This window comes from Thermobia domestica, chromosome 7, assembly GCF_964235325.1.
Source record: "Thermobia domestica chromosome 7, izTheDome1.hap1.1, whole genome shotgun sequence".
NCBI classification, from domain to species: Eukaryota; Metazoa; Arthropoda; class Insecta; order Zygentoma; family Lepismatidae; genus Thermobia; species Thermobia domestica.
This window is the reverse complement of record NC_137460.1, coordinates 263504752-263530778: the sequence shown is the minus strand read 5'-3', so window position 1 is coordinate 263530778 and position 26027 is coordinate 263504752. Positions and strand designations below refer to the sequence as shown.

Genomic DNA, 26027 nt, shown 5'->3' with positions numbered 1-26027 from the left:
CTTATTGATTTACTCGTTAATGCGAATTGAATGAAACCCATCTTGTCCCTGTCTACAACTGGTTCCATTCCACGAAATCCGGAATTTGTATTATTTTCCCAGATTAAAATTGGATTTTCTCCAAAACGGCATATCAATTATTTATTTACTCGTTAATTCGATCGAATGATACCCATCTTGTCCCTATCGACAACTGGTCCCCATTTCTCAAAGTACCGAATTTTTATTAATTTTCCGAATTAAAATGGAACTTTGGGAAAATGGCATTTCAATTTTTGAACTACTCGTTAATACGAATCGAACAATACCCATATCGTCTTTGTCGACAACTGGTCATCATTGTCCAAAATCATGAATTTTTATTAATTTCCTGAGTTAAAATTGAATTTTCGGAAATATTGCATATCAATTATTGATCTGCTCGTTAATACGAATCTAATGAACCCATCTCGTCCCTGTCGACAACAGGTCCCCATTGCTCAAAATCACGAATTTTTATTAATTTCCCGGGTTAAAATTGGATTTTCGGGAAAAGGGCATATCAATTATTCATCTGCTCGTTAATACGAATCTAATGAACCCATCTCGTCCCTGTCGACAATTGGTCCCCATTGCCTAAAATCCCGAGTTTTTATTAATTTCCGGGTTAAAATTGGATTTTCGGGAAAATGGCATATCAATTATTGATCTACTCGTTAATACGAGTCGAATGGTACCCATCTCTTTCCTGTCGACAACTGGTCTCCATTGCCGAAAATCCGGAATTTTTATTAATTTTCCAGGTTAAGATTGTATTTTCGGGATAATGGCATATCAATTATTGATCTACTCATTAATAAAAAACGAATGATACCCATCTCGTCTCTGTCGACAACTCGTCCCTATTGCTCAAAGTCCCGAATTTTTATCAGTTCGCCGGTTAAAATTGGATTTTCTGGAAAATGGCATATCAATTATTGATCTACTCGTTAATACCAGTTGAACGATACCTATCTCGTCCCTGTCGGAAACGGGTCCGCATTGTCCAAAATCCGGATATTGTATTATTTTCCCGGGTTAAAATTGAATTTTCGGGAAAATGGCATATCAATTAATGGTCTACTCACTAATACAAATCGGATGATTCCCATCTCGTCCATGTCGACAACTTGTCCCCACTGCCCAAAATCCCGAATTTTTATTAATTTCCTGGGTTAAAATTAAATTTTCGGAAAAATGGCTTATCAATTATTTATATACTCGCCAATACGAATCGAATGATACCCATATCGTCCCTGTCGACAACTCGTCCCTATTGCTCAAAGTCCCGAATTTTTATCAGTTCGTCGGGTTAAAATTGGATTTTGTGGAAAATGGCATATCAATTGTTGATCTACTCGTTAATACCAATTGAACGATACCCATCTCGTCCCTGCCGACGACAGGTCCCCATTGCCAAAAATCCGTGATTTTTATTAAATTCCCGGGTTAAAATTGGATTTTCGGGAAAATGGCATACCAATTATTGATCTACTCGTTAATACGAATCGAATGATACCCATCTCGTCACTGTCGACAACTGGTCTCCATTGCCGAAAATCCGGAATTTTTTTAAGTTTTACGGGTAAAAATTGGATTTTCGGGATAATGGCATATCAATTATTGATCTACTCGTTAATACGAAACGAATGATACCCATCTCGTCCCTGTCGACAACTCGTCCTTATTGCTCAAAGTCCCGAATTTTTATCAGTTCGCCGGTTAAAATTGGATTTTCTGGAAAATGGCATATCAATTATTGATCTACTCGTTAATACCAGTTGAACGATACCTATCTCGTCCCTGTCGGAAACTGGTCCGCATTGTCCAAAATCCGGATATTGTATTATTTTCCCGGGTTAAAATTGAATTTTCAGGAAAATGGCATATCAATTAATGATCTACTCACTAATACAAATCGGATGATTCCCATCTCGTCCATGTCGACAACTTGTCCCCACTGCCCAAAATCCCGAATTTTTATTAATTTCCCGGGTTAAAATTAAATTTTCGGGAAAATGGCTTATCAATTATTTATATACTCGCCAATACGAATCGAATGATACCCATATCGTCCCTGTCGACAACTCGTCCCTATTGCTCAAAGTCCCGAATTTTTATCAGTTCGTCGGGTTAAAATTGGATTTTCTGGAAAATGGCATATCAATTATTGATCAACTCGTTAATACCAATTAAACGATACCCATCTCGTCCCTGTCGGCAACTGGTCCACATTGTCCAAAATCCGGATATTGTATTATTTTCCCGGGTTAAAATTGAATTTTCGGGAAAATGGCATATCAATTATTGATCTACTCGTTAATACGAATCGAATGATACCTATCTCGTCCCTGTAGGCTACTGGCCCCATTGCACAAAATCCCGAATTTTTACTAATTTTTCGGGTTAAAAGTGGATTTTCAGAAAAATGGTATATCAATTAATGATATACTCGCTAATACAAATCGAATGATTCCCATCTCGTCCATGTCGACAACTTGTCCCCACTGCACAAAATCTCGAATTTTTACTAATTTTTCGGGTTAAAGGTGGATTTTCGGGAAAATGCCATACCAATTATTGATCTTCTCGTTAATATGAATCGAATGATACCCATCTCGTCACTGTCGACAACAGGTCTCTATTGCGGAAAATCCGGAATTTTTATTAATTTCCCGGGTTAAAATTGGATTTTCGGGATAGTGGCATATCAATTATTGATCTACTCGTTAATACGAATCGAATGATACCCATCTCGTCCCTGTCGACAACTCGTTCCTATTGCTCAAAGTTCCGAATTTTTATTAGTTCCTCGGATTAAAATTGGATTTTCTGGAAAATTGCATATCAATTATTGATCTACTCGTTAATACAAATCGAATGATACCTATCTCGTCCCTGTCAACAACTGGTCCCCATTGCCCAAAATCCCGAATTTTTACTAATTTTTCGGGTTAAAATTGGATTTTCGAGAAAATGTCATATCAATTATTGATCTACTCGTTAATACGAATCGAATGACACCCATCTCGTATCTGTCGACAACAGGTCCCAATTGCCCTAAATCCTGAATTTTTATTAATTTCCCGGGCTAAAATTGAATTTTCAGGAAAAAGGCATATCAATTATTGATCTACTGGTTAATACCAATCGAATGATACCCATCTCGTTCCTGTCGACAACTGGTCTCCATTCCCAAAATCCCGAATTATTAATTTCCCGGGTTAAATTGGATTTTTGACAAAAATGCATATTAATTATTGATCTACTTGTTAATACGAATCGAATGATTATTATCTCGTAGCTGTCAACAACTGGTCCCCATTGCCCAAAATCCCAAAATATTATTATTTTCCCGAGTTAAAATTGGATTTTCGGGAAAATGGCATATCAATTATTGATCTACTGATTAATACGAATCGAATAATACCCATCTTGTCCCTGTCGACAACTGGTCCCCATTGCCCAAAACCCGGAATTTTTATAAATTTCCTGGGTTAAAATTAGATTTTTGGGAAAATGGCATATCAATTATTGATCTACTGGCTAATACGAATCGAACGATACTCATCTCGACTGTCGAAAACTGGTCGTCACTCCCGAAATTGCTCAATTTTTATTAATTTCCCGGGTTGAAATTAAATTTTCGGGAAAATGGCATTTCAATTGTTGATATACTCTTTTATACGAATCGAATGATTCCCATCTCGTCCCTGTCTACAACTGGTTCCATTCCCCGAAATCCGGAATTGGTATTATTTTCCCAGATTAAAATTGGATTTTCGGGAAAATGGCAAATCAATTATTAATCTACTAGTTGATACGATTTGAATGATACCCATCTCGTTTCTATCGACAACAGGTCCCCATTGCCCTAAATCCCGAATTTTTATTAGTTCCTCGGATTAAAATTGAATTTTCGGGAAAATGGCATATCAATTATATATCTACTCGTTAATACGAATCGAATGATACCTATCTCGTCCCTGTCGACTACTGGTCCCCATTGCCAAAATCCCGAATTTTTACTAATTTTTCGGGTTAAAATTGGATTTTCAGAAAAATGGCATATCAATAATGATCTACTCGCTAACACAAATCGAATGATTTCCATCTCGTCCATGTCGACAACTCTTCCCCACTGCCCAAAATCCCGAATTTTTATTAATTTCCTGGCTTAAAATTAAATTTTCGGGAAAATGGCATATCAATTATTTATATACTCGTTAATACGAATCGAATGATACCCATCTCGTCCCTGTCGACAACTCGTCCCTATTGCTCAAAGTTCCGAATTTTTATTAGTTCCTCGGATTAAAATTGGATTTTCTGGAAAATGGCAAATCAATTATTGATCTACTAGTTAATACGATTTGAATGACACCCATCTCGTTTCTATCGACAACAGGTCCCCATTGCCCTAAATCCCGATTTTTTATTAAATTCCCGGGTTAAAATTGGATTTTCAGGAAAATGGCATATCAATTAATGATCTACTCGCTAACGCAAATCGAATGATTCCCATCTCGTCCATGTCGACAACTTGTCCCCACTGCCCAAAATCCCGAATTTTTATTAATTTCCCGGGTTAAAATTAAATTTTCGGGAAAATGGCATATCAATTATTTATATACTCGTTAATACGAATCGAATGATACCCATCTCGTACCTGTCGACAACTCGTCCCTATTGCTCAAAGTTCCGAATTTTTATTAGTTCCTCGGATTAAAATTAGATTTTCTGGAAAATGGCACATCAATTATTAATCTACACGTTAATACGATTCGAATGACATCCATCTCGTATCTGTCGACAACAGGTCCCCATTGCCCTAAATCCCGAATTTTTATTAATTTCCCGGGTTAAAATTGAATTTTCAGGAAAAAGGCATATCAATTACTGATCTACTGGTTAATACAAATCGAACGATACCAATACCGTCCCTGTCGACAACAGGCCCCCATTGCCCAAAATCCGGAATTTTTATTAATTTCCCGGTTTAAAATTGGATTTTCAGGAAAATGGCATACCAATTATTGATCTACTTGTTATACAAATCGAATGATTATTATCCAGTCCCTGTCGACAACTGGTCCCCATTGCCCAAAATTCCGAAATTTTATTATTTTCCCGAATTAAAATTGCATTTTCGGGAAAATGGCATATCAATTATTGATCTACTGATTAATACGAATCGAATAATACACATCTCGTCCCTGTCTACAACTGGTTCCATTCCCCGAAATCCGGAATTTGTATTATTTTCCCAGATTAAAATTGGATTTTCTGGAAAACGGCATATCAATTATTTACTTACTCCTTAATACGAATCGAATGATACCCATCTTGTCCCTATCGACAACTAGTCCCCATTTCTCAAAGTACCAAATTTTTATTAATTTTCCGAATTAAAACTGAACTTTCGGAAAATGGCATATCAATTTTTGAACTACTCGTAAATACGAATCGAACAATACCCATCTCGTCTCTGTCGACAACTGGACATCATTGCCCAAAATCATGAATTATTAATTTCCTGAATTAAAATTGAATTTTCAGAAATATTGCATATCAATTATTTATATACTCGTTAATACGAATCGAATGATTCCCATCTCGTCCCTGTCGACAACTCGTCCCTATTCCTCAAAGTTCCGAATTTTTATTAGATCCTCGGATTAAAATTGAATTATCGGGAAAGTGGCATATCAATTATTGATCTACTCGTTATACGATTCGAATGACACCCATCTCGTATCTGTCGACAACAGGTCCCCATTGCCCTAAATCCCGAATTTTTATTAATTTCCAGGGTTAAAATTGAATTTTCAGGAAAAAGGCATATCAATTATTGATCTACTGGTTAATACAAAAAGAACGATACCAATCCCGTCCCTGTCGATAGCAGGCCCCCATTGCCCCAAGTCCGGAATTTTTATTAATTTCCCGGGTTAAAATTGAATTTTTGGGGAAAATGGCATACCAATTATTGATCTACTCGTTCATACGAATCGAATGATACCCATCTCGTCACTGTCGAAAACTGGTCTTCATTGTCCAAAATCCGGAATTTTTATTAATTTCCCGGGTTAAAATTGGATTTTCGGGAAAAGGGTATATCAATTATTGTTCTACTGGTTAATTTGAATCGAACGGTACCGATCTCGTCCCTGTCGACAACTGGTCCCCATTGCCAAAAATCCATATATTTTATTAATTTCCCGGATTAAAATTGGATTTTCGGGAAAATGGCGTACCAATTATTGATCTACTCGTTAATACCAATTGAACGATACCCATCACGTCCCTGTCGGCAACTGGTCCGTATTGTCCAAAATCCAGATATTGTATTACTTTCCCGGGATAAATTGGATTTTCAGGAAAATGGCATATCAATTATTGATCTACTCGTTAATACGAATCGAATGATACTTATCTCGTCCCTGTCGACTACTGCACCCCATTGCCCAAAATCCCGAATTTTTACTAATTTTTTAGGTTAAAATTGGATTTTCAGGAAAATGGCATATCATTTAATGATCTACTCGCTAATACAAATCGAATGATCCCCATCTCGTCCATGTCGACAACTTGTCCCCACTGCCCAAAATCCCGAATTTTTTATTAATTTCCCGGGTTAAAATTAAATTTTCTGGAAAATGGCATATCAGTTATTTATATACTCGTTAATACGAATCGAATGATACCCATCTCGTACCTGTCGACAACTCGTCCCTTTTGCTCAAAGTTTCGAATTTTATTTAGTTCCTCGGATTAAAATTGGATTTTCGGGAAAATGGCGTATCAATTATTGATCTACTCGTTAATACGAATCGAATGACACCCATCTCGTATCTGTCGACAACAGGTCCCCATTGCCCTAAATCCCGAATTTTTATTAATTTCCCGGGTTAAAATTGAATTTTCAGGAAAAAGGCATATCAATTATTGATCTACTGGTTAATACGAATCGAACGATACCCATCTCGTTCCTGTCGAAAACTGGTATTCATTCCCAAAATCCCGAATTATTAATTTCCCGGGTTAAAATTGGATTTTCGGAAAAATTGCATATCAATTATTGTTCTACTTGTGAATACGAATCGAATGATTTCCATCTCGTCTCTGTCGACAACTGGTACCCATTGTTCAGTCCCGAATTTTTATTAATTCCCAGGTGTAAAATTGGATATTCCGGAAAATGGCATATCAATTATTGATCTACTCGTTAATACCAATTGAACGATACCCATCTCGTCCCTGTCGGAAACTGGTCCACATTGTCCAATATCCGGATATTGTATTATTTTCCCGGGTTAAAATTGAATTTTCGGGAAAATGGCATACCATTTATTGGTCCACTGGTTAATGCGAATCGAACGATACCGATCTCGTCCCTGTCGACAACTGGTCCCCATTACCAAAAATCCTGAATTTTTTTTAATTTTCCGGGTTAAAATTGGATTTTCTGGATAATGGCATATCAATTATTGATCTACTCGTTAATAAGAAACGAATGATACCCATCTCGTCCCTTTCGGCAACTGGTTCACATTGTCCAAAATCCGGATATTGTATTATTTTCCCGGGTTAAAATAGAATTTTCGGGAAAATGGCATATCAATTATTGATCTACTCGCTAATACGAATCGAATGATACCTATCTCGTCTCTGTCGACTACTGGTCCCCAATGCCCAAAATCACGAATTTTTACTAATTTTTCGGGTTAAAATGGGATTTTCAGGAAAATGGCATATCAATTAATGATCTACTCGCTAACACAAATCGAATGATTCCCATCTCGTCCATGTCGACAACTTGTCCCTACTGCCCAAAATCCCCAATTTTTATTAATTTCCCGCGTTAAAATAGAATTTTCGGGAAAATGGCTTATCAATTGTTTATATACTCGTTAATACGAATCGAATGATACCCATATCGTCCCTGTCGACAACTCGTCCCTATTGCTCAAAGTTCCGAATTTTTATTAGTTCCTCGGATTAAAATTGGATTTTCTGGAAAATGGCATATCAATTATTTATCTACTCGTTAATACGAATCGAATGAAACCCATGTCGTCCTTTTCGACAACTGGTCCCCATTGCCAAATATCCTGAATTTTTATTAATTTCCCGGGTTAAGATTGAATTTTCGGGAAAAGAGCATATCAATTATTTATCTACTCGTTAATACGAATCGAATGATAACACTCTCGTCCCTGTCGACTACTGGTCCCAATTGCTCAGTCACGAATTTTTATTAATTCCCCGGGTTAAAACTGGGTTTTTGGGGAAAATGTCATATCAATTATTGACTTACTCGTTAATACGAATTGCATGAAACCCATTTCGTCCCTGTCGGCAACTTGTCCCAATTGCCAAAAATCCCGAATTTTAATTAATTTCCTTGGTTAAAATTGAATTTTCGGAAAAATGGCATATCAATTATTTATCTACTCGTTAATACGAATCGAATGATACCCATCTCGTCCTTTTCGACAACAAACCCCCATTGCCAAAAATCCGGAATTTTTTATTATTTTCCCGGGTTAAAATTGGATTTTCGGGAAAATGGCATACCAATTATTGATCTACTCGTTAATACGAATCGAATGATACCCCTCTCGTTACTGCCGACAACTGGTCTCCATTGCCCAAAATCCGGAATTTTTATTAATTTCCCGGGTTAAAATTGGATTTTCGGGAAAATGGCATATTAATTGTTGTTCTACTCGTTAATACAAATCGAACGATACCAATCCCGTCCCTGTCGACAACAGGCCCTCATTGCCAAAAATCCGGAATTTTTATTAATTTCCCGGGTTAAAATTGGATTTTTGGAAAATGGCATACCAATTATTGATCTACTCGTTAATACGAATCGAATGATAAACATCTCGTCACTGTCGACAACTGGTCTCCATTGCCCAAAATCCGGAATTTTTATTAATTTTCCGGGTTAAAATTGGATTTTCGGGAAAATGGCATATCAATTGTTGCTCTACTGGTCAATACGAATCGAACGATACTGATCTTGTCCCTGTCGACAACTGGTCCCCATTGCCAAAAATCCGGAATTATTATTAATTTCTTTGGTTAAAATTGGATTTTCCGGAGAATGGCATATCAATTATTGATCCAATCGTTAATACGAATCGAATGATACCCATCTCGTTCCTGTCGACAACTGGTCTCCATTCAGAAAATCCCGAATTTTTAATAATTTCCCGGGTTAAAAATGAATTTTCAGGAAAATGGCATATCAATTATTGATCTACTTGTTAATACGAATCGAATGATTCCCATCTCGTCTCTGTCGACAACTGGTCCTCAGTGCCCAAAATCTCGAATTTTTATTAACTTCCTTGGATAAAGTTGGATTTTCGGGAAAATGGCATATCAATTATTTATCTACTCGTTAATGCAAATCGAAGGATACCCATCTCGTCTCTGTCGACAACTGGTCCTCATTGCTGAAAGTCCCGAATTTTTATTAATTTCCTGGGTTAAGATTGAATATTTGGGAAAATGGCATAACAATTATTGATCTACTCGTTAATACGAATCGAATGATACCCATCTCGTCCCTTTCGGCAACTGGTTGACATTGTCGAAAATACGGATATTGTATTATTTTCCCGGGTTAAAATTGAATTTTCGGGAAAATGGCATATCAATTATTGATCTACTCGTTAATACGAATCGAATGATACCTATCTCGTCCCTGTCGACAACTGGTCCCCATTGCCCAAATTCCCGAATGTTTATTAATTTCCCGGGTTAAAATTGAATTTTCAGGAGAAAGGCATATGAATTATTGATCTACTGGATAATACGAATCGAAACGATACCAATCTCGTCCCTGTCGACACCAGGCCCCCATTGCCCAAAATCCGGAATTTTTATTAATTTCCCGGGTTAAAATTGGATTTTCAGGAAAACGGCATATCAATTATTGATCTACTCGTTAATACGAATTGAATGATACCCATCTCGTCCCTGTCGACAACTGGTCCCCATTGCCCAAAATCCGGAATTTTTATTAATTTCCCGGGTTAAAATTGAATTTTCTGAAAATGGCATATCAATTAATGATCTACTCGTTAGTACAAATCGAATGATACCTATCTCGTCCCTGTCGACAACTGGTCCCTATTGCCCAAAATCCCGAATTTTTACTAATTTTTCGGGTTAAAATTGGAATTTCGGGAAAATGGCATATCAATTATTGATCTACTCGTTAATACGAATCGAATGACGCTCATCTCGTATCTGTCGACAACAGGTCCCCATTGCCCAAAATCCCGAATTTTTATTAATTTCCCGGTTTAAAATTGAATTTTCAGGAAAAAGGCATATCAATTATTGATCTACTGGTTAATACGAATCGAATGATAAGCATCTCGTCCCTGTCGACAAATGGTCCCCATTGCCCAAAATCCGGAATTTTTATTAATTTCCCGGTTTAAAATTGTATTTTCGGGAAAATGGCATATCAATTATTGATCTACTCGTTAATACCCATCTCGTCCCTGTCGACAACTGGTCCCCATTGCCCAATATCCCGAATTTTTATTAATTCCTCGGGTTAAAACTGGATTTATGGGGAAAATGGCATATCAATTATTGACTTACTCCTTAACACGAATTGCATGAAACCCATTTCGTCCCTGTCGGCAACTTGTCCCCATTGCCCAAAATCCCGAATTTTTATTAATTTCCCGGGTTAAAATTGGATTTTCGGGGAAATTGCATTTAAATTATTGATCTACTGACTAATACGAATCGAATGATACCGTGATATTGATATTCGTGATCTACTCGTTAATACGAATCGAATGATATCCATCTCGTCCCTGTCAACAACTGGTCCCCATTGCCCAAAATCCGGAATTTTTATTAATTTCCCGGTTTAAAATTGTATTTTCGGGAAAATGGCATATCATCTATTGATCTACTCGTTAATACCCATCTCGTCCCTGTCGACAACTGGTCCCCATTGCCCAATATTCCGAATTTTTATTAATTTCCCTGGTTAAAATTGAATTTTCGGCAAAATCGCATATAAATTATTGATCTACTCGTTAATACGAATTGAATGAAACCCATGTCGTCGCTGTCCACAACTGGACCCCATTGACCAAAATCCTGAATTTTTTTAATTTCCCGGCTTAAAATTGAATTTTCGGAAAAATGGCATATCAATTATTTATCTACTCTTTAATACGAATCGAATGATAACCATCTCGTCCTTGTCGACAACTTGTCCTCATTGCTCAGTCCCGAATTTTTATTAATTCCCCGGGTTAAAATTGGATTTTCGGGATAATGGCATATCAATTTTTGATCTATTCGTTAGTACTAATCAAATGGTACCCATCTCGTCCCTGTCGACAACTGGTCCCCATTGTTAAAAATCCGGAATTATTATTAATTTCCCGGGTTAAAATTGTATTTTCGGGAAAATGGCATATCAATTATTGATCTACTCGTTAATATGAATCGAATGATACCCATCTCGTTCCTGTCGACAACTGGTCCCCATCGCTCAAAGTCCCGAATTTTTATTAATTTCACGTGTTAAAATTGGATTTTCGGGAAAATGGCATATCAATTATTGATCTACTCGTTAATACGAATGGAATGATATTCATCTCGTCTTTGACGACAACTGGTCTCCATTGCCCAAAATCCTGAATTTTTATTAATTTCACGTGTTAAAATTGGATTTTCGGGAAAATGCCATATCAATTATTGATCTACTCGTTAATACGAATCGAATGATAGCCATCTCGTCTTTGTCGACAACTGGTCCCCATTGCTCAGTCCCGAATTTTTATTAATTATCCGGGTTAAAATTGGATTTTTGGGGAAAATGGCATATCAATTATTCATCTACTCGTTAATACGAATCGAATGATATCCATTTCGTCCCTGTCGACAACTGGTCCCCATTGCCCAAAATCCCGAATTTTTATTAATTTCCCGGGTTAAAATTGGATTTTCGGGAAAATGGCATATCAATTATTGATCTACTCGTTAATACGAATCGAATGATACCCATCTCGTCCCTGTCGACAACTGGTCCCCATTTCCCAAGTCGTCTCGAATAAGGCATAATGAATCAATAGTTCATCAATTTTAAGTCACGAGCCCCAGTTCATTGCGTTTTCACTTTCCACTTCTATCAATCTTGATTCTTCCATTTTCTGACAGTCCTTCCATATTTCTGTCCAAGCACTTTCATTTCACTCTAATCCACTAAGAGTTCCGTGTCTAAAATATGTTTGTAAATACCATTAGTATGTCTGATGAAGCCAAGCTGTTAGTTGGAGAACTGTTACACTTTTTGACTTTTAAATAAAGCGTATTTGCTTTGTTCAGCTATTATTTTATTTTATCCCGAACACATTGATGTCTGAAGGTTTGACGGTAAGGTAAAACATGTGCCTTAAATTTTAACAATGGTAAAAGTAATCAAGCCAATGCAATAATAAAAATAAATAAATTTTGTAACGGAGAAATTAAAGGTGTAATATATTTTGACAATACATTTTAATTAAAAATTACGCAAAACATGAATATCACTGGAAAGCTTCCACAACGTTTACCACAAAAATGCAGTATTATAAAGTGAACCACTAAGCAAAACGCTCATTATTTAATAGTTTATCTTGACTAAATTAATGTTTATGAATTATGAAGAAAGAACAAGAAGTTTTCTTTCCTAATGTGATGTTCACTATCATTTTTCAAAGTTTTTTTTTCTATAATTATATAGAAGTATGTTGTTCCTAACACTAATATTATACTAAATATATGCCGAGAATTTTTTTCCAGAAGTTTTACAACTATAATTTAGATCAATACACAACATATCATATGAAGAGGGTGAATTTAGAGTCAAAGTTTGTAGAGAACTCTTTTGGGAAGTTTGTCGTAGAAACGTTGTTGGTAATTCTTCACTATTAACAACATAGTGCTAAATAGCATACATGTTCTTTTTTTTTTTTTTTTTTTGTCATTTGCGAAATATCTCGCGTTGCCGATACTGGAGAAGTTACAGAAGTAAACGCTTTGAAATCAAGTACTTTGGATTGTAGTTTTGCAGTAGGAAGCTGTGGACATGGTGCAGAGAACGATAAGCCGGTAGGAGTGAGAGTCAGAGCTCGAGATGCTATGTGCATTTGTATGCTTCCTAAATGGTGGTGAACTCGTTGATGATGCTTGGTGGTTGCCACTGATTGGAGAATGAGAACTCTGAGAAATTGGTTCAGTGTATGCTCTCTCTCGTCGATTTCTCCGCTTCTCATTTATCTTCAAAGGATACGTAAAAGACTGTCCATCGTCAATTATCATATGGGATAAAATAACCGAACTGAAGCAATATCCAAAACTATGAGATGAGATCAGTATAAGAATGAAAATGGTCATAATGATGATCAAAAATTATACTACTTGTATACTCCAGCTAGCTTCCGCTCGTGAAAGCTCTCAATTTGAAGCAACCTGTCGCCTGTTAATGTGTCATCACCACCGTGCGCCAACACGAGTGCAATAAACATAGCCTAGACTTGGCAAATAGGCCTCACTACATGTAATCCAGCTGGGAAAGTTTGCGAATGCACTACTTTTTACCGGTCAGTCAAAATGGCTAGTAACTTATGAGCAGGTTACGCCCTTTCTGTAACGTGAGTGCTGAAAAGGAATTTACGTGCAAAGTGTAAGTGGTGGTCTGTGTTCTATGGAAATTTTACCATTATACGATATAACATCTAACAAAAAAATAAAAAAGAAAATTAAAAAAATTGGGCCTACAGAACTTTTATCCTTAGCATTATGAAAGGAGTAAACATATATAGCACACAACTTAATATAAACAGATTGATTCAATATAAATACAATACAAATAGAGAAAATGAAAAATTTGTAAAGTGATAACGAGGATGGAGAATGATGGGAGCTGGGAAGCACCAGATAACTCATGAGTATTTTAGTGTGACAAATGAATGTGTCTTCTGTGTAGGGCCATCTCTATGTGATTATGGGAACTGGGGAAACCAAACAAAGTAGAAAGTGATTACTGTGCAGGATATGATGCATGCAAGAGTGGAAGATGCTAATGAATAAAATAATCAGATATAACCTTCAGCCCCAGATTAGCCCCATTTCGTGACTTTTTTTTTAATTATTTGTGAAGAACTGCAATAACAGTTTTCTTAATTGGTATGTTAGCAATTTTGGATGAGGCACTTGTCTGTTTCCAGGGAAGATTTAGATTTCGTATGTATATGCCCAAAAGACCTGATAATATATGGGAATAGAATTTTTAGTTTTGTTGGGGAAACATTATACTACACAACATGGAAGTGTATGTGGGGACACAACCAGAAGGTCCGTTCCAGATAGATAACAAACCTGAGGAAGTAGTGAAGAGATTGTGTTAACCGATTTATGGTTCATCTAGCAACATGACCTTTGACAATAATCGGTTTACAAGCTGCAACTTGGTTAAGTCAATGGAATGGGACAATAAGTTACCAATTATAGGGACAAATCGTAAAAACAAGGAAGAGTTGTCCCCCGCATTTGTGAATGCCAAAAAGAGAAAAGAATACAGGAGTGTGTTTGGTTTTCATTAGAACTGCACCATTGTCTCCTACGTACCTAAGAAAAATCGGTGTGTAGTGCTGATTTCAAGTATGCATAATCACAACAAATTAGATGAGAGTACCGGAGATAAGAGGACGTCAAAGATCGTCACACTTTGCAATGAAACTAAAGTTGGGCTGGACACAGTAGACCCGATACGTACTGAATATGACGAAGACAGAAACACTAGACGATGCCCGATGGCGTTATTTTATCACTTCTTAAATGTAGAAGCGATGAATGGTAATGTTATATACTCAGCGAAAAGAGCGAATAAATTCTAGGGGCGAAAATACCTAAAGGAACTGGGAAAAGTGTGATTGAAAGACAGAGCACTGAATAAATGAAATCCCACAGAGCTTCGAAAATCGGAGGCAAGGTTTTCTGGATTGATTCTAGAAGAAGATTCTCCTGTACCTCCTCAACTAGGAAAACGAGGACATTGTTACATGTGTAAACACAGTAAGAGCAGATACTTTTGCCAGAAGTGCTGTAAGTGGATTTACCTAAGTCATGCAAAAAAAAAAAAAAAAAAAATGTGTGTGGAGACTGCTGGAGAATTAAAACGTAAATTTCCCTATGTGTAATAAATACACCGCTATTAGGAGAAATACTGATTTACTTCTTTCTAGTTAAAAATATTTTATTTTGAGTGCCGGTATGTAGGCAAAAAAATAGTCACATAGTTATCGAGCTTATTATAACAAGGAAAATATTGCTTCAATGAAATGAATGTATAGTTTCGCTTAAATTGTGCCCACCGTCTGGTGTTTGTATTTAATATTGTAAATATAATAAAAATTTAAACTCTAGTTCACATCTTATCAGGCAAAACTGTTTTTGGGTCCAGGAGGCAAAATGTTGCCGTTCATGAATTTTTTTTTCACATTACCACTGTAGGGTTAAGAACGGTGAATCTCACGCGGGCAAAGTGTACTAACAAAGTGTAAACATTAGGGATAAGGGGTATGCTAATAGCGATTTGGTGTGGGGTCTAAAGTGAGATACAAGATACTGCATGAATAAAGGATGTTGAGTTTTGAAGCGTTTGTTGATATAGGTGAAATTTAGTTTTCGATATAGTACTGTAATATGGGGAAAGTTATGTGTTGGTAGAGCTCCAGAGTGGGACTAGGTAATCGGACAAGGAAACCTATGTGGAAAACTTATGGTTAGAAGATCAAAAGTTTTTGATAGATTTTGGATGATGCGGCTAAACACCGTAAATCTGTATGTTAAGTTTGGCACTAAGAAAACTTTCAAAGTACTTAGGATCGTCTATGAATAAAGCTCAAAAAGATGGCATCAAACCGTAGAAAAGTTAAAGTTCGTGCTCCTGTTTCGGGAAAAATATTTGTGGTTTCTCTGTGCTTATCATTTCCATTGTGAACCCAGTAGTAAGCTTACGGCTAGGGTCTGCGTTTGACAGTATCTCCAGCTGGAAATGCATTGAAATACCGTTATCTCTTATTGCTACATAACACTCAATTAACATAATTTACAATGTTCAACACAGATGGCAAGAAAAGAATGAGAGTGACTTGGACAACGTGATCCCACGCTAGAGAAGTGCTCCATATTCTCTGTTTAATATGGTGATGTACAGAAGAATGCAGATCAAAAGTGCAGGGAACAGAAAACCACATTTAAGGTATACTACCAAAATTACACTTAGCATTAAAAACAATTTTAGACTTTGCTATGAATATTAGTTTTTTGCCGGAATATGGCTGTTTAGTGGTGAGTGAAACGTGATCGAAAGAATCGGTAATGAGCAGTGCAATGCCGTTTCTCATTCAATTGTCTATATAGATAAACGATCGCAAGATAATAGGGGCGGAGTGTTCGTAGTATTAAAATAATGGGGCAGCAGAGCACAGAATCATCTTGTACGTGAGTGTGAAATTATTTGAGCTAAGGTAAGTATGTCCAAAAACACAAATTTCGTCGGGTGTTTTTGCAGACCATATAGAAACAGTCCTCAAAATTTACTTGAAACACGCAACGAATCAATTCCAGTTGCCATTAGAAGGTGACAAATTTACTCATTTTGGTGACTATAACTTGGGCTTAGATATGGATCGACAGTAAACATGGGATATCATCAGACCCTTTGTCGACAATTCTATTCAAGGACTCGATTTGGGATAGTACAATATTCATAACGCGCGTAAAAATAACAGCTTAGGTTATGTCTTCTGTATATTTCCAACAGAATGTGTCATCTCATATACAGAGTTGCTTCTCCCAGACCGCGAGTTCCCCGTTCCATATGTTACTCCCGAAACCAGAAGCCAGCAATCCAACTCAAAAAGAAAGTTTGTGCCTGACTGAAGGAAGGCATTTTTGGGTGAAATTTGAAAAAAAAATACAGGTGTTACAATGAACACTTTTACTAGATGGAACAATAGACGAGACAGTGGGTTATTTCTCCGATGTTTTTGATGCAACAATAATAAATACTTTGTACTTTTTAAAAAAGTAAAATCAATGAAATTTCCAACAAGGCACGGCGAACAGAGTTGCCACACATTCCGAAATAAGAAAAAAGCTTTGGGAATTGTGGCGTGCCATTTCCAAATGAACACATATTCTTCAAAGAATTTCTGATATAGGAAAAAAGCTATTGAGATGCAGCGAATACCTAAACTATATTTTTTTTAAAAAAAATCAGACACCAGCATCAACAACACCAAACTATTTCGGTCTTAGGTCTAAAACTTCTAGCATACATCTAGTAAGGTACAATGATGCATCAGGGGCGGATGTTGAAGGAAAAACAGAAAATTTTAATGAGTTATTTTGTAATAAATTCTAAACTGCATAATCAACGTACTTCGCTGTTCGATCCGTTTGCTCGTCCATTTTATCTCATTTGTCTATCACTTCTGCACTTTTATTTTCTCTCCGGCCTGAGAGCCTCTGGCCAGGACAACATAAGCAAAACCTTTCTGCGTTCGACGTCATCTATTATTTCTTTTCCGCTTTCGCTCATTTTTCATAGATCCGTCAGGGAAACCTGTTTTCCCTGTTCTTGGAAAACAGCCCGTTTCTCTCCCATTCATAAATCTGGATTAGAAAGTTATGTCTCATTCTGAAGCAATATCTCGCTACCCTGAAACATATGAATCCTCTACGAGAAAATTATCGAAGACATTACTTCCGGTTCAGTACAATGTCAAAGTTGGTATTGAGGTTGGATGGCCCATCTGCCATCAGAGGTAGCCAAAACGTGATTTTTTTTTTTGGTTCACATTTACATACAATGTAAGTAAATCTTTTATTACGTTTCAGTCGCTGTTTCATTTTTAACATCGCTAACATCAAAAATAATACAAGAAGACCACATCTGTATCAGTTAGCATTAGAACTAATAAATGAAAACCTGAAAGCTCGTTCTGAAATCTCAACTTTGAAAAAAAATTTGCTGCTGTTCTAGGCACAATATACACTCTGTAAAGAAAAAATAGCGACACTCGCTCGGATATAGTTTTCACAACATACATTAACCAATAAGAGTTTTTACATGAATTACTGATAATATCACAATGCATATTCTTAATGAGCAGTTCATTCTTAATACTTGCGCCGCAGTTTCAGGTTTTTTATATGCATATAATGAATTTATATGCATATATTAGTAGCTATGTGTGTTTTCAGCAAAAACGGCTGTGGGAAGAATTATACATAAAAGTATGAAAAATCAACAATAACAGCACAAAACAAAACAAAATATTTCTTAAGAGTAAGACATATTGTGTATGAACATTGAGAGATACAATACATCAAACTTGATTTCGTATGTGGACCATGAACTCTAGGAATTGCAAGGGAATCGTCGAGACCTTTTGGTGACAAAGCTATTGCAAAATGCAACCTTGATTTCATGGAATCACTCCCGGATTATCTGTTCCGTGAGTTTCATTCTATCCGAGATAGTTGTCTATTGAGTCTTCTGCTCATATCGACCCGAACTTTACAATTGGATTCATTTCAGGTCAGTTTGGAGGCCACATGAGTCTTTGAATAGTCATATTCTTGCACCACGTATTAACGATTTTCGTTCATTGACATGAAGCATTTACGTCCTGGAAAATTAAGTAGTCCATATCTTCTTCAGGAAAGTTATCTTTAGCTGTTTGAAGAATTTTACGTACCAGAATTTGAAGACATTTTTGTACATCAAATGACTCTTCACATTTATCCATTGTTCTGACGTCTTTGACAGTGAAGCAAACCCATACCCTCACTCAGTAACTGAATATTTGCACCTCTTAAACAAAATCCGTATCATGTTTCTCGCTCATTCACATCCACAACTTCACACCACTATCCTTTCCAACTATTCTAAATCTTTTTCAACGGAGAAAACTACATCCTTCCAGTTGTCATAAGTTCAAGTAGCATATCGACTCATAAACGTACGTGTTGAAGTCTTCAGTGTTTTTGTTAGTTTCGAATTTCCAGGCGTTTTTTTCTTCGTAATATCCTCCTCATACAGTTAGCACAATTCAGTCGTACGACTGACTGCAGTTCCAAGATCAAAATGATTTTTGGGGAAGTCATTCCTTAAATCTGCAGTGCCATTGATTTTATATGGCGATCAGCTCTGGGTGATGCTTTCTTTTTTCTATTACACTGTTGACGAAGGGATGATTTCTTATACTATTTTTGCTTGTTAATTACTCTTTCCGCCGTCGAATGGTAAATTCTGAGTATTCCAGCCATCTCCCTTAGAGATGTAACTTAGCTGTGCAAAGCAAGAAGTATGCATTGTTTACGTGACGACAAGTCACATTTCTTACCAATCATACTTGTTTACAGTTCACATGTAGCAACAATTTCATACAAAAACAACACTGCACAACAACAATATTGCCACTTGACACTGCTCAAACAATTAAAAATCATAGAACAATCACAAAATGCTAATTACCTGGGCTTACACATCACAAATGTAGTGCAGAATTCTCACTCCAATAACTTACTAGACGCTTTGAGGTGCCATCTGGAGAGAATATTACTGATACATAAATAATTAGTAAGCGCTATTGTACACCATAGGTGTCACAGATAATGGAAATGAATTATTACACTTATAATTTCCTTCTATTCCTCCTCTAGCCGGCTGCAACTATGGTTTTCTGTGTAAGTTACCTTGAGAATTGAGGTGTCGCTATTTTTTCTTTACAGAGTGTAGAAAGCAAAATACCGATGATGAACCAGTCTAACATATCCGAATAGATACCTGCTACATCTCCTGGTCAAGACAAAACACAACTCGCCTTGAATGTAATGATTGTGGAGAAAACGTGTTCAGAAGGCAGTCAACAATTACTACTACTTGCAATACATGCCAGCAATCTCAGAAAGAGGGCAGTGACATGGAGGTTGATTTATTTTGAACTCGCCTGGCATCTACATATTGTGGAAAAACATGTGCAAAAAGCACTCAATGATTACTGCTGCCTGCAATAAATATCAACATTATCACAGCTAGCTCAGTGACATGGATGTTGATTAGGTTAGATTCTGTTCTTTTGTGTTTTGTTCAGTGTGTTCACTCATACAGTGTTGTAACTTAATTTAAAGCAAAAGTATACTTTTGGTCAACAATGATTTGTTTTAATTTACTAAACCTAAATGCTCCAAAACATACACTTTGCATCATGCACAATGCTGAAATATGTGATTATTCGATGGCGGCCGAATTGACGTCATCGCGAGTGGAAACGTGAATTGGCAGTACGTGAGCGGATGAAGGTTAAAGAACGTGATATTTAACTAACTTTCTCGCAAACTTTTCACAACTAAGATGTTTCGCATTTGTATATTTATCACGTGTGTAATTTGACTATACCATTTTATATACAAACTTTTTTTTCAGTAAATCGTTTCACATATCTTGATATATCTTATGGACTTTATGTAAACGGTTTTCACAATTATGCATAGTCATCTCTTACCTGTATGAAATAGCATGTTTCCCCAAAATTGAACTTCGACTATACCAATCTTCATAGTCTTGACACGAGCAGTTCCTCTCCATGTGTATTAATATATCTGTTGCAAAATATAAACTTATTAAGTCGTTTCTACACACTTGGAACGCTTTAGTTTTTAATATGTTTTCTCCTGCGTGTTTTAACATATGCATTGCAAAATGTGAGCTCCATATAAATCTTCTTTTCAACTGTGTGTATTCATGTGTGAGAGATTTTCATCTGTGTACTAAAATGTCCTGCCAAACTTAAAAATACACAAAATACTTTTCTAAACTCGTCATATGTGTGGCTTTCTACTTACGTATATTAAAATTTGTCTTGCCAAGCTTGAAGGCGAATAAAATGAGGCAGTAGAATCAGAAGCTGCTAGCTCGTTATTGCTAGATTTTACAGGATCGCGCTTTAAACCTTATACAAATGTGTTGACATACAGTTATATTAACAAATGGAATAAAATTTTGTATGCTGTTTCTTTTCGACACGTGTGGCGTTTTCTTACAATACCAGATACGCACAAGGTAAGGAGAAGGCTTTTGAATAGAATTTAAAACGGGCGAAAAGTTGGTAAGTCAGTAAGTCAGTCAACAGATTCTGAGTACACAATGAAGAATAGGTAATGAATACGAAACATAGCTATGAACTTTATTTTTAACAACCCAGATGCATATTCACTTTACATCATCATCCCGCGCTTTAGAAACGACAGTAGAGTAGAAAATACTGTGCAACGAAGTTCTGGTACACAAACTCATTCCGAACATACACCACGAATTCCGTTAAAGTCAATAACACTTTAGATAGGAATGACATTAAGGTCGCTTTAAAATCGAAGACGTTAACAACTGGACTGAAATCATGTTCACTATTATTAGTGAGTCTTCTTTTGACACATACAACCTTAATACGATTTTTGCGTGAAGTTCGTCTGATCAGTTTAACCCATGTGGAAGAAAGGACGACTTGATATTTTGATCGCTTCTTTTCTTCAATTTGCCAGTTTCCGCAAATCAGCATGAAAAAATGTCTTGGGAAATACAGGGTGCGGCACGTAAAACCGGCCCGTCGTAATATTCTGGTATATTTTGTTTTTGCCAACACTTAAATAATCTACCTTCCTACCAAGAGATGGCGTGTCGAGGTCGGGTCGACTTACGTGACCTGCAGCAGTCACGTGCAGCCGCAGCCAGTGAAACTTGTCGAAACCAGTTGAGAAAAAGGCCTCGTTGTGTTAAGCTCGGTGAGTGTCATTGTGTGATAATGCCGTATTCGATACCCGAGCGTGTTGCCATTAATGAAGGGTTCACTCTCACTGGATTTTTGTGAAAACAAAGAATTTGTTTCGGGAAAAATTTCCAGGACGTTCTGTGCCAGCAAAAAGCACCATACAGGAATTGATTGAAAAATGGCGGCGTACAGGATCGGTTCAAAATGCTCCCAGGAACAGACGACCATCTTAAATGCCGAATTAAAGATGCAGGTGGAGGAGATAATGACAAGAAGTCCTCGAAAATGAACCAGGAGGTTGAGTCAACAGGTTCATACGAGTGAGAGAAGCTGCAGACGTGTTTTAAGGGGACTGAAGTTAAAACCGTACCGGATAAGTGCTGTGCAAGAACTGAAGGAGCCTGACCTGCAGAAGAGGGTGCATTTCTGTTCATGGCTGTTGAGCAATGTCACCAGAACATGTGTTTCAAAACACTTTCCGTTACAAAGTGGAGGTATGTCATTTGAAATACTTATTATTTCCTTTAATATTATTGTAAACCTCTTTTGAAGGACACTAATCGTGAACTTATCATTTTTCAGAACTTAACATCTTGTGAGTGCGTCAAATCTTTGTATATCCTATGTATAGTTACATGTCTTGCCAAACCTGATACCAAACTATATCTTATTCAACACCGTTTGCATGCTTGGTTATTGAAATGTTTTAATATTGCCACTTGCCAAATGCGAAATGCCTGTAAATATTTTTCTACACTCTCCGTACGTGTGGTTATTGTCCTGTGTGAATTAACATGTGATTTACTATATGTGAACCTTGAGTAAATGCAACATTTGCTCTGTGGTCTTTTACTTTGTTACTGAAATGTCTTTTAAGTTTGAGCGTAGACTTTACACTTTTCCACATTTTTTCGCGTATGGCGTTTTCTTCCTGTGGGTCAAGACGTATTAACATTGAATAAATTCAATTCCAGCGAACTTGCACGTGTGATGCTTTTCTCCTGTGGATTAACATATGTCTAGTCAAATGCGAACGTTGATTAAATGCCCTACCACACTCTCGGCATGTGTGATGCTTTTCTCCTGTGTGGATTAATATGTGCGTAACCAAATTTGAGCGGAAATTAAATGACTTACCACACTCTTGGCATGTGTAATGCTTTTCTCCTGAGTGGATTGATATGTGCTTAACCAAATTTGAACGTAGACTAAATGACTTACCACACTCTTCGCATGTGTGATGCTTTTCTCCTGAGTGGATTGATATGTGCTTAACCAAATTTGAGCGTAGATTAAATGACCTACCACACTCTTGGCATGTGTGATGTTTTTTGTGGATTAGCATGTGCTTAACCAAACTTGAGCGTTGACTAAATGACTTGCCACACTCTTGGCAAGTCTGATTGTTTTCTCCTGTGTGGATTAACATGTGCGTAACCAAATGTGAACGTCGATTAAATGACTTACCACACTCTTGGCATGTGTGATGCTTTTCTCCTGTGTGGATTAGCATGTGCGTAACCAAACTTGAGCGTCGACCAAATGATTTGCCACACTCTTGGCATGTGTGATTTTTTTCTCCTGTGTGGATTAACATGTGCGTAACCAAATGTGAACGTTGATTAAATGACTTACCACACTCTTGGCATGTGTGATGCTTTTCTCCTGTGTGGATTAGCATGTGCGTAACCAAACTTGAGCGTCGACTAAATGACTTGCCACATTCTTGGCATGTGTGATTTTTTTCTCCTGTGTGGATTAACATGTGCGTAACCAAATGTGAACGTTGATTAAATGACTTACCACACTCTTGGCATGTGTGATTTTTTTCTCCTAAGTGGATTGATATGTGCTTAACCAAATCTGACCGTCGTTTACATGACTTACCACATTCTTGGCAAATGTGATGTTTTTCTCCTGTATGGATTAACGTGTGTTTAGCCAAACTTAAACATACACGTAATTTCTTTCCACATACTCCGCAGATGTGGGATTTCTCACTTGTATGCAAAAACTTACCCCTTGACATATTTGAGCTTTCACTAAGGCGTTCATCAGTGTCTTGGTACGTATGACGCTTTCCACTTTCCTGTGTCAGCATATGTCTTGACAAACGCGATCGATGAAAACCTTTGCCAAACTGCATCGAAGTATGAGATTCCTGATCTGAATGAGAAATATACGTATTCTCTTCTCCGTGGGAAGCATATACGTTATCGGGCCTGTAAGATATTCAACAAACAACGAAATGTGATTGGAGGTAATGATTAAGTAGCAACAACAAAAAAAAAAGTCATCATTGGCTATATTTCATGATAAAATTAACCTCAATTTGCTTTATTACATGAAATATTGTAGAAATATCAACTGGAGTACCATTGAGAAGTCTCCATATCTTTCTACTTTCAAAATAAGAGCCTGTAGCTTTTTCAATATATCAAATTGAACAATCATTTGTATCGTGGCGGTCATAGGTCATTGACCATGTAATGGTGACTGCTTTGAAACAAATGGAGAGTACGAGAAGTAAATGTCATATCTGTAGCTTCGTCTGGAGAAAAAATAAATTTTTGATCCAAGGGTTTAAGAACAACTCAACTTATTAATAAAAACTCTACCGAAGATTATTCACTTATATTATCATAAAAGGAACACGCAAGTCGTTTTGAAAAAAACAAAAAAGTAACATACAACTTTCCAAGCTGAGGCAGAGAAACTTAACGTAACCAGACTAAAGATGAATCGTTTAAGCGTAGTGATCGTGGTTCAGTGGTCTAGACGCTTGACCGGTAAACTGGAGGTTCTTCCACCGAATACACGTCGAGCAACTTTTTTTCTCTAATTTAGGAATTTTGACCGATTGATCGGCAGACAGACTTTATTACATTCAAATATTTGAATACTCGTATATTCAATACTTGAACTATCCAATTTTCAGGAATAATACTAGTAATAATAATAATTATCTCGTGAAATATTTAAACAATAAAAAATTATTAAGGCACAGGTCATACCATTACAAGCAGAAACGTGATACTAGAAAAAAAATATTTCGGTTTTCTGTAATGCTGCCCATGAAAAACGAATTTCTTATCTCCATTCTAAAACAAACCGAACAAAATCGGGATGAGGCTTAACATTTTAATTCGAGTTGGGACAAGAGACAAGGCTAACTCACAATATATTCACGCTTTAAAGATGAGAATCGAAACGAGATGAACAGTATCGTAAACATTGCTCGTCTCATCTCAATTCTCGAAAGGGTAGGGTATATGCCACTCTTTAGGTAACAATTGCTCTCTAGACTGAATTATATATATTATTTTCTTACTTTGTATTATGGTCTATATATATATATATATATATATATATATATATATATATATATATATATATATATATATATATATTAGCAAAGCTTATATAGTTACATCTGCAAACTCGACATGTTAGTTTATTATAACCCTTAGTGTTCAATGATATTCAGTTGTTTTTATTACAGTTATTTTCCTGAAATCGTGCAATACAATATTTTCTACAGGAAACTTTAGCGGAAAGCTTTCGATTAAATTTGAGTAGCTGCAGAAATGTCTCAGGAAGGTACGGAACCCCTTCTCCGAATCCCCTACGTTTAAGTAAGTTTTGCCAAATTTCAGGGCAACTTTAAAACTTTTAATACCATTATCATTATTATTATTTTCATTATTACTGAACTGTTGTAAATTTAATGGTTGAACCTGTTTCACCCAACTCCCGTTTAGTGAGTACTGTGCTGAACAAACACCGTGTGTATTGGTTTTCTCCGTGTTCCGCTTCCTTTTTGGAATATTTCTTTCATTCTCATCAACGACTTCTTCTGTAGCTTATCCGGCATAACCATTAGTTAAAATATTTTCTTACGGCTCTTGTGAATTCAGAATCCCTACTTTCTACACCAAATATGTCTGGAAACTTTCCGTTATAACATTTTGCTAGTTGTAGGGACGTATGGAGAAGGTATGTCCTGATGGTCCTGACACTTCTCCCCAAGCCCGACTATTTTGTAACTTTTGGCTAAGGCTACCGGCGATTTTACAGGCTTTAATAATATGTGTCCTCGTATGGAATTTCCTATCTATATTATTATTA

The 26027-nt window shown here is 36.6% G+C and overlaps 1 protein-coding gene across 1 annotated transcript in view; it reads right to left on the bottom strand.

Moving 5' to 3' along the window:
• Positions 1-12536: 12536 nt before the first annotated feature.
• The window catches only part of LOC145690878 (uncharacterized), a 37866-nt gene continuing 24375 nt past the window's right edge, over positions 12537-26027 (bottom strand). The window contains exon 2 of the mRNA XM_081766278.1: positions 12537-24121. Within this exon, the coding sequence (XP_081622404.1) occupies positions 22864-24121 (1258 nt within the window). The 3' untranslated portion in view covers positions 12537-22863. The remainder of the gene's footprint in view (positions 24122-26027) is intronic.